Source organism: Thamnophis sirtalis, unplaced genomic scaffold (genome assembly GCF_051295495.1).
Source record: "Thamnophis sirtalis isolate CommonGarterSnake01/CBP01778 unplaced genomic scaffold, rThaSir2_p1.2 scaffold_11, whole genome shotgun sequence".
Classification (NCBI taxonomy): Eukaryota; Metazoa; Chordata; class Lepidosauria; order Squamata; family Natricidae; genus Thamnophis; species Thamnophis sirtalis.
In genome coordinates this window covers 6,162,448-6,178,444 of record NW_028261391.1, presented here as the reverse complement: position 1 = coordinate 6,178,444, position 15,997 = coordinate 6,162,448, and the positions used below count along the sequence as shown (strand labels likewise).

The 15,997-nt window shown below is 46.3% G+C and overlaps 1 protein-coding gene across 1 annotated transcript in view; it reads left to right on the top strand.

The window, feature by feature from the left end:
* The window catches only part of ECE2 (endothelin converting enzyme 2), an 83,592-nt gene that overhangs the window by 28,506 nt on the left and 39,089 nt on the right, over positions 1–15,997 (top strand). Inside the window, exons 4-7 of the mRNA XM_087725125.1 lie at positions 3,278–3,493; positions 5,390–5,514; positions 12,458–12,604; positions 15,625–15,690. Of these exons, the coding sequence (XP_087581251.1) occupies positions 3,278–3,493; positions 5,390–5,514; positions 12,458–12,604; positions 15,625–15,690 (554 nt within the window). The remainder of the gene's footprint in view (positions 1–3,277; positions 3,494–5,389; positions 5,515–12,457; positions 12,605–15,624; positions 15,691–15,997) is intronic.

Genomic DNA, 15,997 nt, shown 5'->3' with positions numbered 1-15,997 from the left:
ATGAATTAGTCGCCAAGCGTCCGAATTTTGATCACGTGACCATGGGGATTCAGGCGAAAAACAGTCCTAATTGACTTTTTCCAGTGCTGTTGCAATTAAAAACAGTCAGTAAACAAAGTGTTATAAGTCAAGGACTGCCTGCACTCTCCTTTTTCTATCACTGTGATGGCTAACCTTTTTGTCGTCGCTTGCTGAAAGCCCTCGTAAGTGCCCACACCCATAATGCAATGTGCGCGCAACCCCCCCATGCTCCCCCGCCCCACACACATGCGCCCCTCCCCCATTTTTGGCTTCCAGGTTGGTGCCAAGGAGGCCTTCCATGGCAAAAACGGTGTGCAGGGGAACTGTGCACGGGGGCCGAAAATGGAATACGAGTGCCCCTGTGCATGCACCATTTATCCTTACACATGCACATGTGTGTTCCCCCACATGCGCTCCACCCCATGCATGCGTGGCAGAGACCTGAAGGCTAGCTGGTCAGGTGTGTGCACATGTGTGGTTCAGCTGAGCTGGGGCGAAGGCTGGTTTGCCCGCACAGAGGGCACTGCGTGCCATTTGTGGCATGCGTGCCATAGCTTCGCCATCCAGGTTCTACCAGGTCTTGGCCAGTCGTGTTGTTAGTGAGCGTGTAACACAAAGCCCCTTTTTGCAAGACAGCCAAGGAGCATTTCAGAGCCCCACGCAAGGAAAAGCAAAATGATGCAAACAGGAGATCTGCCTTACGGAGGATCTGTCTCCTTGAGAGACCCCAAGGAGACCCTCGGTTAATCGTTCTCCCCCTCCTGCTGTGCTTCAGGGCTCGAGAATAGCTTTCGAGGGCCCCACTTGAGCCGGCTGGGAGCTTGTGCGTGGGACACACTCACACCGCTTTCCCTGAGATCATAGCCTCCCAGCCGTCAAAGCTGAGTGAGTAGCCCACACTTCACAACAAAAAGGCCCACAAAGAATTCTTTGTTAGCCCCCTGGCTGCGTCGAGCACAACACAGCTGAGCTTTGCTTAAGCTCTTTCACACACATGCACACACACACACACACACAGATGGACAGACAGACAGATACACAAACACACATCCCTTTTGCTCTCACCAACCCTCACCAGAGGTGGGAGGGGGTTTAGGAGAGACGTTGTGGCTTCAGAAGTTGTTGGTTCACATGTTGTTTCTCCCCAGAAGCTTCCGTTGCGCCCCCTCTTCTGCAACGCACAGGTTCACCGACAAATGCGCGCCGACGAAACCGCGCTGACGAAACCGCACCGACGAAACCGCGCCGACGAAACCGCGCCCACCATCAACAAACAACATAATGGGATGCGAAAACAATGTTATAACCCTAACCCTTTATAACGTTGTTTTCGCGTCCCACTATGTTGTTTGTTGATGGCGGGTGCGGTTTCGTCGGCACGGTTTTGTCGGTGCGCATTTGTCAAGCGTGCAGTTTTCAGGTCACGCAACACACCCCTCTTCCTTTCCATCTCAGCTGTGCCTTATGGTTGTGCAGGTGTTCCCCGACTTACAACCATCCGTTTAGGGAACCAACGGCAATAAAAAAAAGTGACTTCTACCGATCTTAAAGTTGCCAAGGTTGAGAAACACAGACATACTTCATTCACCTTGCTAAGCGATGCTGAAACCGTTGTAAGTGTGAATGAATTGCCAAGCTTCTGAATTTTGATTACATGTAGGGACGCTGCAACGGTTGCAAGTGTGAAAAATGGACATCCGTCACTTTTTCCAGGGCGGTTGTAATAGGTTGTCAAGGACTCCCTGCATTTGGAAATTTAGTGGCTGATCGTTTACCGTTTAGAAATTCAGATCAATGGTCACTAAACAGAAGGATCACTAAATGAACTGTTTAGTGACCGTTGAATGTGAACTAAATTTCCAAACTGTTAATGAACAGTCAATAAATTCCCAAATACAGTGTTGTGGCCCGCCAATGGCCAGAGGAGCTGGCAGCAGATTCGGACAGTGAGGAGGTTGGGGAGGAACCTGGGCCAGTCCTGGAGTCTGGGGAAGGCTCTGAGGAGGGCTCTGTGTCGGAGGCAGAGAGGGGGCCAGGGCCGTATGCCAGTTATCAGCTGCCTTCCCGAATCCCAGCTGATCAGGAGGGAATGGGGATTTTGGAGTATCCTTCCCCTGCCACACCACCAAGCCACGCCCACAGAACCAGTAGTAAGGAAATTTGAATTTCACCACTGAATTTGACCATGTTCAAATATCTCAGTGTCTTAAAGAGACAGGCATAATTTCAAGAGTAACCAAGCCACGCCCACAGAACTGGTAGCAAAAAAATTTGAATTTCACCACTGAATTTGATCATGATCAAATATCTCAGTGTCTTAAAGAGACAGGCATAATTTCAAGAGGAACCAAGCCACGCCCACAGAACCGCTAGCAAAGAAATTTGAATTTCACCACTGAATTTGACCATGCTCAATATCTCAGTGTCTTAAAGAGACAGCATAATTTCAAGAGGAACCAAGCCACGCCCACAGAACCGGTAGCAAAAAAAAGTTTGGATCCCACCATTGTCCAATGGCCTCCTGCAATCCTCTGCCAGCAAAAACACAGCTCAGGAGGCTATATACGGCCCTCCCAAGCGCCGTTTTAACTGGCAGAGGCACCGTGGGCCCGTCCTTCACTGTTCCTAGGGTGGCCCTGTGGGCCAGATTGAAGCACTCCATGGGCAGGATTTGGCTTGTGGGCCTTGAGTTTGACACCCCTGTTTTAGAGAATCATTGAAGCCCTTGGGGGTTGATCTGTGTCCTCAGGGTCACCTGAGTAGAGCGCCTCCTGCCAATCACCTCCCTGCGGCCAATTAGATCGCATAGATTAGGCCTCCTCCGAATTCCATCTGCCAGTCAGTGCCGACTGGCAACCACACGGAGGAGAGCCTTTTCAGTAGTAGCTCCGACCCTTTGGAACGATCTCCCCGTGGAGATTCGTACCCTCACCACCGTCCAGACCTTCCGCACAGCCCTTAAGACCTGGCTAGCCCGTCAGGCCTGGAGATAAAGATAATCTGTCCACACCCGAATGATGAATGAATGTTGCTTACTATTTTACCTTTATGTATTGTTTTGCATCGATTGTCTGTACCCTCCCTTCCTTATTTTATGTAAGCCGCCCTGAGTCCCCTCAGGGAAAAGGGCGGCCTATAAATTCTAATAAAATCAGAAAAAAATCAGAAATGGTTCCTGTAGTCTGCAATTTTCCCCCACGCCCCCTCTAGAAATCCATTCCTACTCCCACGTAATCTCTGTGTGTGTCTCTTCCAGATCCCTCGCATACAACCTGCCTTACCGAAGCCTGCGTCATTGTAGCTGGTAAGATCTTGGAAGCTCTGGATCCAGGCGTCAAGCCCTGCGATGATTTTTACCAGTACGCCTGCGGGGGATGGATCAAGAGGAACCCACTGCCGGACGGGCGCTCCAAGTGGAGTACCTTCAACAGCATTTGGGACCAGAACCAGGCCATCATGAAACACCTGTTGGGTAAGAGGTAGATGGTTACAGATGGGCGTCGGAGTATGTTTCCCCTTTCGGATTCTTTAGCTTGAAGAAAAAAAGCAGGTTCTGAATCCAGGGTGCTAAAGAACCGAAGGCAGAGACCAATATTTAACATTTCGGAACCGGGATATTGAGAAGAGAAGAAGGATCATGCGTTGAAGGGATCTGTTTTGTGGGAAGGATCTGTTCTGACCTAGGCTTCCTAAAAGCACGAAGCCGACTCCTCGTCCCGATAAAACCCCTTTTATTTAGTTTAAAGGGAATTCCTCTCCAGCAAAGTCCCAGCCAACAGTCTTTCAAGATATTTCACAACCTCAGGACCTGGGTACCTGAGAGACCGCCTCCTGCCAATTACCTCCCAAAGACCGATTTGATCGCACAGACTTGGCCTTCCCCGGATTCCATCCGCCAGCCAATGTCGGCTGGCGACTCCCCGGGGGAGAGCCTTCTCTGTTGCAGCTCCGGCCCTCTGGAACGACCTCCCCGTTGAGATCGGACCCTTAGTACCCTCCCGGACTTCCGTAAAGCTACTAAGTCTTGGTTGCTTCGGCAGGCCTGGGGCTGTTGAAGTATCCAGCCCCACTTTAATTGTGTATGTTGTTGTATTTTAAATTGTTGTTTTGTCTTATTTATCCCCCTCCCCTTTTTATTGTAAGCCGCCTGGAGTCCTCCGGGAGTGGGCGGCGTACAAACCCAATTAAACTAAACTAAACTAACTCAGGCCTTTATTATGCTTGGAGAGCTGCCAGGCCGATATCTTCCAAACTCCACGCTGTAGCAGCAATTACTTGCCAACAAGTCAGGAACAGATCTTCACCCTATTGAATTGAACTCATTGTCTCCTGCAAACTCCACTCCCCTTTTGCTCCTCTTTATTCCCTATGGGAGGGGCCATTCACCATCCACCTGTGGCTTTACTCCTGGGTTGACCCTTGTTCCTTAGCAATTCCTTTCTCCTGGCAGCTCTGCGCATGTGCACACTGGGAACAGGCTCCAGCTGTTCTTCTGCCCCACTGATATAGCAATATATAGCAGTAGACTTATATACCGCTTTATAGGCCTTTCAGGCCTCTCTAAGCGGTTTACAGAGAGTCAGCATATTGCCCCCAACAATCTGGGTCCTCATTTTACCCACCTCGGAAGGATGGAAGGCTGAGTCAACCCTGAGCCGGTGAGATTTGAACCGCTGACCTGCTGATCTAGCAGTAGCCTGCAGTGCTGAATTTAACCACTGCGCCACCTTGGCGCTGAAGACAGCTGATAACTGTCAGACAGCCCTGGCCCCCATCTCTGCCTCCAACGCAGAGCCCTCGTCAGAGCCTTCCCCAGACTCCAGGATTTGCCTAGGTTCCTCCCCAACCTCCCCACTGTCTGAGTCTGCTGCCAAATCCATTGACGGTCCGCAACAGGATTGTGGAGAAATCCCAACATGACAGCTTTCCCCTTGGAGGGTGAGAAGTGGAAGGGTAGATTTAGACTGAGGAAAAGACAGAGCTTTGGATCTCACCCAGGTAGCCCTTGTGTCAGAGTTCCAAGTAATAGATCCATATATTAAGCAAAACTCTGAGGCAAGTAGATTCCTCAAAGAATAGCTTTATTGGAAATGCCACATTGGCACATATCTGGTGAAAACCAACTCTGAAGGTTCCCACGGTTTTCACCTAACTAAAGCTAAAAGTTTGTCACTTCCTCAAAATAATCAGTCACGTGGTCCAAACACGTTGCTGTCTTGTTGCCTGGTGACATCGCTCCGCCTCCCTCTGACCAGGTGTGAGAATGTCCTTGGTGCCCAAGAGGAAGTATTCCGTCATTTTGGGGCTCCAGGCCAGTCCCTCGATTTGTCCGTCCCCGTCTTGAGCCTCCATGTTCTCCTCTCTCCAGAAAATGCTACTTTTAACTCCAGCAGTGAGGCTGAAAGGAAGACCCAGCGCTATTACTTGTCCTGCCTCAGAGAACAGAAGATCGAGGAACTGGGGTCTCAGCCACTGATTGATCTGATCGAGAAGGTGAGTCCGGGGGTCAATTGGGCACAGGCAGGGTTGTTGGAAGGCTGGAGGGCGCTTGATGTACAAAGCGAGGGCCAATAAATTCTTGCCCCAACAAGCTTCAATAGCAATAGCAATAGCAGTTAGACTTATATACCGCTTCATAGGGCTTTCAGCCCTCTCTAAGCAGTTTACAGAATCAGCATATTGCCCCCAACAATCCGGCTCCTCATTTTACCCACCTCGGAAGGATGGAAGGCTGAGTCAACCTTGAGCCGGTGAGATTTGAACAGCCGAACTGCAGAAGTGCAGTCAGCTGAAGTAGCCTGCAGTGCTGCATTTAACCACTGTGCCACCTATGTTTAGGTCAATCGGGGACCTACCTGTGGTGACCTTAGAGCCCAGGCAAATAAAATCTGTCACTACCTCCATTTCTTCCCCATCTATTTGCCAGCAATTGAGACAGCCGGATGCCATGATCTTAGTTTTCTTACTGTTGAGTGCAACTTTTGCACTCTTTTTCTTCACCCGCATCAAGAGGCTCTTTAATTCCTTTTCTTAGACTTAAGAGAATTAAGACTTAGCTTGCTTAGTCTTGATTCCCTCCCCCCCCCTTTCTGCTTTATTATGCTGCAGGAAGCCAAGCTGTTCAGTTAATTTAGGGTTCTGTATTCCATGTAGATCCAGAAATAAATTAATTCAGTCGTTGCCTTAAGTGGCTGGGGTCAATTCAGCCGGAGAATTGAAAAAAAGCATAAACATGGTCTTCTCCTCAAGAGGGAAATATATTTTCAGCACCCTGGAGAGTTCTGCTTCTAATGATTTACAAGCAGCTTGTGGTCCTTCTGTCACTAATTGAGTCCAACCTCACTTTAAGAAGAGTGAGGCTGGGTAATCTTTCAATTTTGCCCTCGATTAAGGCTGACCTTGTAGATTGCTGTTTCTGAAGACTTAGGTTTCCAGATGCTGGTACTAATGGATTAGTCATCCTCTGAGTCCAGGCATTCAGACAATCAGAGGACAAACCCTCAAGTAAAGTAGTATAGAATTGGGCAGGCTGATGGACTTATTTAGTGTTAGAAGGTTCCTCTGGCTCAGGGGTGTCCAACTTGGCACAACTTTAAGACGTGTGGACTTCAACTCCCAGAATTCACCCAGCAGGCATGTTGTCTGGGGAATTCTGGGAGTTTGAAGTCCACGAGTCCATAAGTTGCAAGGTTGAACCCCTGTGCTCTAGGTCAGGAGTGTCAAACTGGCAGCCCGCAGGCCGGATACAACACATGCAGGCCACGCCCACCCCAGCTCCACGAGTGGGAAAAACATCACGAAATGTCATGGGACGGCAACGTGATGTGGCGAGTTTGACACCGGTGCCTTAAGTCCCCACTCTTGAAATGACCAAATGAACTAATTGTTTCCTACAAAAGCCCCCTCCCCATTCACTCCGCTTTTGTTTCCTATGGGAGGGGCCAATCACCTCCAAGGTGTGGCTTTCCTCCGAAGTCGACCCTGATTTCTTAGTTGTTCTTGTCTTCTGGCAGCTCTGCGCATGCGCACACTGGGAACAGGCTCCAGCTGTTCCTCTGCCTCACTGCTGTCTAGTTCTCCCTCTCTGCCTCCGACGCAGAGCCCTCGTCTGAGCTTTCCTCAGCCCCCAGGACTGGCCCATGTTCCTCCCCAACCTCCTCACCGTCCGACTCTCCTGCCAGCTCTGCTGGCCACCGGCCGGCCCCAACACTTGCTTAGGAATAGTTAAGAGTGTTTTGAATATTAAAAGCATTTTGCTCCTATTCTCAGGAGGAGACTCTGACTTACGTCTGAGGCTAGTCATTTGAGGTTTTATTAATTCACATATTGGAGGGAAATCTGGGTCCAACCTGGGTAGAATTGGACCAATTCTATTCCACCTGTGGAGGGCAAAGTTTCTTTTTAAGCAGATCCAACAAGCAAGGAAATATTCTGAACTAAATACTGGTATCTAATCAAGAGGAAACAACGGGCATCATAAAAGCTAGATTTGCCAAGAAGCCCTTCATATAAGAGAGAAATTGCTGCTCCAGTTCAATTGGCTTCGTCACCCGGTGTGCCTTATGCTCAAATTGAACACACCAAGGTGAGAATCATAAAAGAAGCTTTATTTTGCACGGCACCTCAAAGCCAGGTACCCCATCAATGTTCACTGGTGGGTTTTATAAAGCAGGAGTCCCCAACGTTTTGGACCTCAAGGACCACTAAGTTCATAATGTTAAAACCCGTGGACCACTAATATGATCTGCTTAATGACTGGCTGGCTGGGTCATGTGACTGGGTGGGCGTGGCCAACTTGATGTCACTCACATCGAGGGGCGCCTTGCCAGCCTCTACTCGCCCCTCCCCTCCCAGCCACTGCTCGCCTACCCGCCCGGGTGTCTTAGGGCCCCAACAGGAAGCAGTTGCTGGAGCCGAGCAGCCACCATGAGAAAGAGTTGGCAAAACAGCTCAGTTCAAATTGGATCTGACTGAGAAGGAGGCTCAGCAGAAGCACCTCACTGAGGACTAGGAGCATAGGCTTTCCAAGCAGAGGGAAGACCTGCAGGAGTGCAAGGCCAGGTGCCGGCGCCTGGAGGCTCAGCGGGTTGAAATGGTCAGCCAGTTCCAGGCCATGATGCAGTCCCACTGGAATGAGGCCCTCCGGCTCTTCTCCACCAGTGGTGCTTCCCTCCAGCCTTTGCCCAAAGCAACGCATCAGGAGGCTGAAGCAGACCCCAAGTCAGAATTTCTTCCCCCCTCTAACCCACACAAAAGGACCCCGAAGGGGAGACTCTCTGCAGCAACACAAGCGTTCATTGCACATATCCCACCCAGGGGCCGTAGTTTGAGAAACCCCGATTTAGTGTAATATAACAAATGCAAATAATTTTTCTGCAGACCACTGAAATTTTCTCACAGAGGTTTTTGTCAAAAAAAGGTCATGCATAGCCTTTAGGAAGCTTATAGAGTGCTCCTGGTGGCTGGGGGGTGGGTGGGCAAAAACGAGGAAAAAACAGTCCGTTTTTCGGTCATTTCTGTCCTCCCCAGCCCCCAGGAGCACTCTGAAAGATTCCTAAAGGCTATGCACGGCCAGTTTGGTGAAGGGGGCGGGGTTTTGTGAGGCCAAAAATGCTGTATTCAGTGTATAAGATGCACCCAGACTTTCAGCCTCTTTTTTGAGGGGAAAAGGTGCGTCTTATAGTCTGAAAAATACAGTATTTCCATGAGAACAAAAAAGAAAAGAAAAGTCACGTGACCATGGAATACTGCAAAAGGCAGGAAATATGGCTGGTTTTTAAGTGCCCAAAATGTGATCATGTCACTGCAACGGTGTTTGTGTGTGTGTTTGTCTGTCTGTCAAAACTTCGCATCCAGGTTAAGTACAGCTCGACTTAGTTCGCTTAGTGACTGTTTGATGTTACAGCGGCACTGGAAAAAAAGGGGACCTATGAACCTTTTTCACACTTACGACCGTTGCAGCTTCCCCCTGGTCACGTTATTTACATTCGGATGCTTGACCACTGACTCACATTTATGATGGTTGCAGTGTCATTAATTGTGGTCATAAGTGGAGGACTACCTGTATCCTTTTGGGGAATCTGTTGTACAGTAGTGGCCAAAATTGGGGAAACCTTTTGGGAGAATTGAATTTTTGAAGTTTGATGGCTAATGACACCACTTTCTTTTGGGAGTTTCAAGATCATCAGATTCCACTGCTGGAATGGCCTGGGAATAGCCCAGATGTTAATCCAAGTGAAAATCTATGGCGCCGACTAAAGAAACTTGTTAGTCAGAAGCGACCTAGAAATAAAACCCGGTTAATCGAAGCAACCATTCAATCTTGGTTTCTTCACATTATAACAGCTGCACACTTTTTTTTAACTTTTTTTTTTTAATAAAATGTGTTTTTATTTTCCATTTTCATTTTCATACAGTCACATATATACTGTACAGCTGCACACTGTTATAGACTTGGTTCACTCCATGGGAATAGCAATAGCAGTAGCAGTTAGACTTATATACCGCTTCATAGGGCTTTCAGCCCTCTCTAAGCGGTTTACAGAGTCAGCATATCGCCCCCACAGTCTGGGTCCTCATTTCACCCACCTCGGAAGGATGGAAGGCTGAGTTAACCTTGAGCCGGTGAGATTAGAACCGCTGAACTGCAGATAACAGTCAGCTGTAGTGGCCTTCAGTACTGCACCCTAACCACTGCGCCACCTCGGCTCACCTCGGCTCGGGAAGAAGTTGTAAGGCCATCATTTATGCTAAAGGTTACCCAACTAAGTATTAACTGACATGGAGATATAATTTTTCTATATCTCTTTTTTTCTATGGTGATTATTTTTTTTGTATATTTCATTTTACTTTTCTTTTTTTATAACTGCTACTCTAATAGCAAATCCTTCATAAAAGTTACTGCATTACATTCTTGATTAAATTATCTTTCCATTGATATATAATTTTATGGTACTACTCAAAAAAACAACAACAGAGGTGTTATTAGCTAGTTTTAGAAAATACGTTTTTCCCAAAAGGTTTCCACAATTTTGGCCACTACTATACCTTGGAATGGTCGCTAAATAACCAGTCGTAAGTTGAGGACTACCTGTGTACTTCTCTTTCCAGCAATACATTTTTAGCTACAATTTTCCACCTTTAGCCTTGCCCTGTGGTGCCCCTGGGATTAATTTGGCAAGCGAAAAGCACCTGTGTCTTGCCCTAAAGCTTCCGCCTTAATTGAATTTTTAGTGGATTTTTTAATGGGAGATTTGGGCCTTCTGGACCATTTGGATCATATTGAAACTTAGAAAAAGCCAGGTTCGCTAGTGACAGGATGATCAGGTCTTCATCGCTACTTCGAAGACAATTCCAAGATGGTATTCCCAATTCTGGGCATGCGAGAATATTCAGCAAAAATCTGACTCTGATCATGCCAAGAGCTAAAAGGGTATCAAAATTAAAACCAGCTGCCCTTTGGTTGTAATGCATTTTTATTGGTTTATCGAAGTATAAAATACAAAGAGAAATTTTAAAAAGTAGTAGGAAACTGAGAGGGAGGGAAAAAGAAATTAAAAGAAAATATGGAGTTAAAGAGGGAAGAAGAAAGAAAAAGGCACCGACTTCCAACTTTTTTTTTCATAATTTTTTTTTATTTTCCATTTTCATAGCATATAATCACATGTATACTATTACATAGTCAATATCTTGTTGTATTATTAAGTAATTACATCAATTCATCTTGCCATCAACTACCAAAAAAAAAACAACAACAGTTATTGGCTCTTCTGCTCTCCATACACCATATTTATACCTTATCCGACACTTTCTTCCCCCTTTCTCCTCCCCCTCTCTACCTCCTTTCTTCCTTCCATCATCCTTTTCTACTCTACTTCCCCTTCCTTTCTCCTTCTCCTCTCTTCCCTTACCACTCCTCCTTATACACCTCATCTACCCCGCTCACCCTCTCTCCTGTCCCTCTCCTCCTATCTTTCTTCTCTCCTCTTACCTTCCAACTCTTCTTCTAATTCACTTGGTGTATTTCAGCTTCTGAGCAAACTCCCTTTTGTGTATTTATAATTCCATTTCAATATACATAAAAAAGAAAAAATAGCAGAATACATATACAATCATATTACCTTAAAATCCAACACCCCTCCTCCAACCTAGTATACTCCCCTCCCTCCCCCCTCCCCCCTCCCCCCTCCCCCCACCCCTCCAACCTTCCCTCCCCTGACTTCCCAGAACCAATAAAAGGTATAAATCTTTAACAAAAACAGTTTAAAATATACTTAAAGAGAAAGTAGAAAATTAATAACATCTTTAAATTGAGCTTAGCTCCTCCTTGCTAGGCTGACTATAAACAATTTGTATCATTTCTGATCTTAATCATAAGCTATCTGAAATTTCCTAGACCCATATTTATTTTGAATATAGTCAATCCATTTTTTCCAGTCTCGTTTATATCTCTCGTTTGAATAGTCCTTAAGATACGCAGATATTTTAGCCGACTTCCAACTTTTTAGCACAGTGAAAGATAACATTACAACTGCAACTTTTTACTTTTACACAACAATATACCAGCCATTTCTATAGCAACAAATCTATCAAATTAGCAAAGTTTCATTTTTCCCCCCCATTGCAAGCATCCTGAATCCGGAGGCCATTTCCAAATAGAAACACAATATATTCTCTTCTTCTAATTCATATTAAAATAATTTTAATATAAATTATATATGAAGAAGGATCTTGACAGACTTGAACATTGGGCGCTATCTAACAAAACGAAATTCAGTGCTGAAAAAAGTCAGGTTCTACATTTAGGCAAGAAAAACGAAATGCACAGGTACAGTATAGGTGGTACCTTGCTCAATAGTAGTAACTGTGAGAGGGATCTTGGAGTCCTAGTGGACAACCATTTAAATAGGAGCCAGCAGGAGACCCTATAACATTTCAGAGAAGTGATTAGTGTCTTTTTAAAAATTTCCGGTGACAGAGCATCCATAACTTCTGGAGGTAAGCTGTTCAACTGATTAATTATTCTAACTCCCAGGAAATTTCTCCTTGTTTCTAGGTTGAATCTCTCCATGATCAGTTTCCATCCATTATTCCTTGTCTGGCCTTCAAGTGCTTTGGGGAATAGCTTGACCCCTTCCTCTCTGTGGCAGCCCCTCAAATATTGGAACACTGTTATCCTGTCTCCCCTGGTCCTTCTTTTCATTAAACTAAACATACCCAACATCCTGTAACTGTTCATATACTTTAGCCTGCAGTCCCCTAATAATCGGCGTTGCTTTTCTCTGCACTCTTTCTTGAGTCTATGACTTCACTTGAGTTGACTTGAGTCCCCCTCCCCCTATGACTTTACTTTTAGTTGCAATGGATTAAAATGGATTTTAAGCAAAGCAATGAGTGTTCTCTATGATTCTAAAATTTGAACCGGCTTTCCTCTCAGATTGGTGGTTGGAACGTCACTGGCTCCTGGAACCAGACCAACTTCATGGACGTCCTGAAATTGGTCTCTGCCACCTATCGCGCTTCTCCGTTCTTCAGTGTTTTTGTGGGACCTGATTCTAAAAGCTCCAACAGCAACATCATTCAGGTAACTGCCCTGTCTTCCCACCTGTTGCAATTGCGAGCCTTTGTGACTGCCAGAGGGAATGGTTCTCACCAGCCTCAGCTTCAGCTCATCAAACTGACTGTGAGTAGACCACAGGGGTGGCAACGTTACAACTTGTAGACTTCAAATCCCAGAATGCTCCGGTCAGGGAAGGAAGGAGGGAAGGAAGGAGAGAAGAAGAGAAGAAAGGAGGGAAGGAAGGAGGGAATGAAGGAGAGAAGGAAGGGGGGAAGGAAGGAGGGAAGGAAGGAGGAAAGGAAGGAGAGAAGGAGAGAAGAAAGGAGGGAAGGAAGGAGGGAAGCAGAGAAGGAGAGAAAAAAGGAGGGAGGGAAGGGGGAAGGAGGGAGGGAAGGAAGGAGGGAAGGAGAGAAGGAAGGAGGGAAGGAAGGAGGGAAGGAAGGAAGGAAGAAGAAGTAGGATTGTTGTAAAATAAGATGGGTTTATGGGATGGTAAGAAAGCAACTTCATTTATATTGTCAACTGTAGGGGAGAAAAATTGTTACAAATACATATTATTAATAAGTTATGAGATCATATAATTGTGAATGTATATATGAGAAATAAAAATAAAAATAAAAATGACAGAATGCTCCGGTCAACATGAATGGCTGGGGAATTCTGGGAGTTGAAGTCCACAATGTCTTAACTTGTTGCCATGTTTGAACCCCCTCTACTCTACAACTTCAGTTAGGAGTGGGGATTTGAAGATAGCAGTAGTAGACTTATATACCGCTTCATAGGCCTATCAGGCCTCTCTAAGCGGTTTACAGAGAGTCAGCATATTGCCCCCAACAATCTGGGTCCTCATTTTACCCACCTCGGAAGGATGGAAGGCTGAGTCAACCCTGAGCCGGTGAGATTTGAACCGCTGACCTGCTGATCTAGCAGTAGCCTGCAGTGCTGCTCTTTAACCACTGCGCCACCTTGGCTCAGATGTGCCAGCCTTCAGGAAAGCTGTGAAAACTTGGCTGTTCCAGCAGGCCTGGGGCTGTTGGGGTCCAGCCCCGATTAGAATGAATGTAATGAGCTGTTGCTGTTTTTAAACTGTTTCTTTCGTTATGTGTTTCGTTATGTGTTTCTTTTTTTTTCTCTTTATTTTTGCAAGCCGCCTGGAGTCCTTCGGGATTGGGCGGCATATAAATGTGGTTAATAAATAAATAAATAAAATAAATAGACTATACTACATTTTTCGGAGTATAAGACGCACTGGAGTATAAGACGCACCAAGATTTTGAAGAGGCAAATTTAAAAAGAAAAGTTTTTGCACTCTGCAGACCTCCCAAAACCGGCCCGTTTTTCACAAAAATTGGCCCTTTTTTCTTTTAAAAGGGCATGAATAGCCTTTAGGAGGCTTACAGAGTGCTCCTGGGGGCTGGGGGGAGCACTCTGTAAGCCTCCTAAAGGCTATTCATGCAAAATTGAGCAAAAAAGACCTGTTTGTTGCTCATTTCTGCCCTCCCCAGGCCCCAGGGGCACTCTGAAAGCCTCCTAAAGGCTACGCACGGCCATTTTGGAACTGCTCCAAAACAGTAGCATCCCAACCCTGAGAAGACTCATCCATCCTTCCTTAAATGTTTAATCCAGATAAGGAAGGGAATTGCTATTTACGTATATGCAAAATATAACGCAGGGAATATTCACGTCTTGTGAGTTTCCACCACCAGCACCAAGGTTCCCATTCAGAAGCAGGTTCTCTGTCTCAGGGAGAACCAGCTCAGGAGCCCTGAAATGGTTTTTGTTCATTTTGAAGCCCATGCGGGTAGTCCTAGACTTGTGACCACAGTTGAGCCCAACGTTTCTGTTGCTAAGCGAGACATTTCTTAAGTGAACTTTGCCCCGTTTTGCCATCTTTCCTTGCCGCAGTTGTTAACCGAATCACTGCAGTTGTGAAGTTAGTAACATGGTCGTTAAGTGAGTCTGGCTTCCCCACCGACTTGGCTTGTCAGAAGGTCACAAACGGGGATCCCAGGACCCCACGACGCTCCGACTCTCATATTTATACGAGCCAGTTGTCAAGCATCCAAATTTTGATCACGTGACCCGGGAGATGCTGTAATGGTCGTAAGTGCAAAAAAAACGCCCGAAGGCACTTTTTCACTGCTGTTATAGCTTTGAACGGTCACGAAATGAACGGTTGTAAATCAAGGACTACCTGTAATGCCCTTTTCATATGTAGTTGCACTTGAGTGGGAAGGTAGCCATCGGTAGCTAAGAACAGAATGGTTTTGTTCTGGTTGTTTTAGAGAGGAACTTAAGCCAGTGAAAGGAATGTCTTGTCAGAGTGTTGTTGAAGCAATCACACCCAGAAAGCACACACGGCAGTGGTGGGTTGCAGGCGGTATGCCCCGCTATGGGCATACTGGAGCCTGTCCGGAGCACCGGATACCATTCCGGTACAGTGCTCCGGAGGGCTCAACTGTCCGCCCAAGCTCTTTACAGGTCTATATAGTGCCTGCATGACGCTCCGCTGAGTAGCTGGAGGCCCGCAGAGGCGCTAAGACGCATGTGTGCGCTGCGTGCTGCCGGACCCGTTCCAACCGTACCTGTTGGAACGGGATCCAGAACTGACACACAGGAAAACTGATTCAGCAGGATTCATTAACTTCTCTTTATATATAATTGCTTTATATATAATGCAACACATGAAGTAAATATACAATACCCAAAAACAGGTTTTCCAATACAAGCCAAAACAGCCAGAGGAGAGAACAGTTTCAGTTTCAGTTCAGAGCAGCAAACTAGGTCTGAGCTCAGACTCAGAGCTTTAGTACAGAACAATTGAGCTAAGCCACGCCCAGGCTCCTTGCTGTCTCCTTCTTGCTCACGCAGCAAATACTGTTTCAGTTTCCAAACAGCCTCATTGGCTGACTTAGTTGCTATGCCTGTTCATTGGCTGTCCTTGTTGCCATGTCTCTTTCAGTCGTGAACTCTCAATACACTGACATGCCTGACTTCTGGATTGAACTGCTTCTTCTTCTTCTTTTTTTTTTTACCTATGGCAGGTGGATCAGTCCGGCCTATTTTTACCATCACGAGACTATTACTTGAACAAGACAGCCAACAAGAAGGTAAGGAAAACTTTTAGGGGTAGACCTCGACTAATGATCACAACGGAGTCCAAAACTTCTCTTGCTAAACAAGATAGTTGTTACGTGAATCCTGTCCCATTTTACCACCTTCCTGCCTCAGTTGTGAAGTGGAACTCTGCATGTCAGTACCTCTCCATTAGATAATTAGGAAAGAAGACCACGAGACTCCGTCGGTAGAAATCAAGTGTACTTTTACTAATTATAAATGATTAAAGGCATAGCGAAGCGAAGACTGATTATTTAGGCACGAAAGCGATTGATATATAGAATAACCCATTCCCCACCC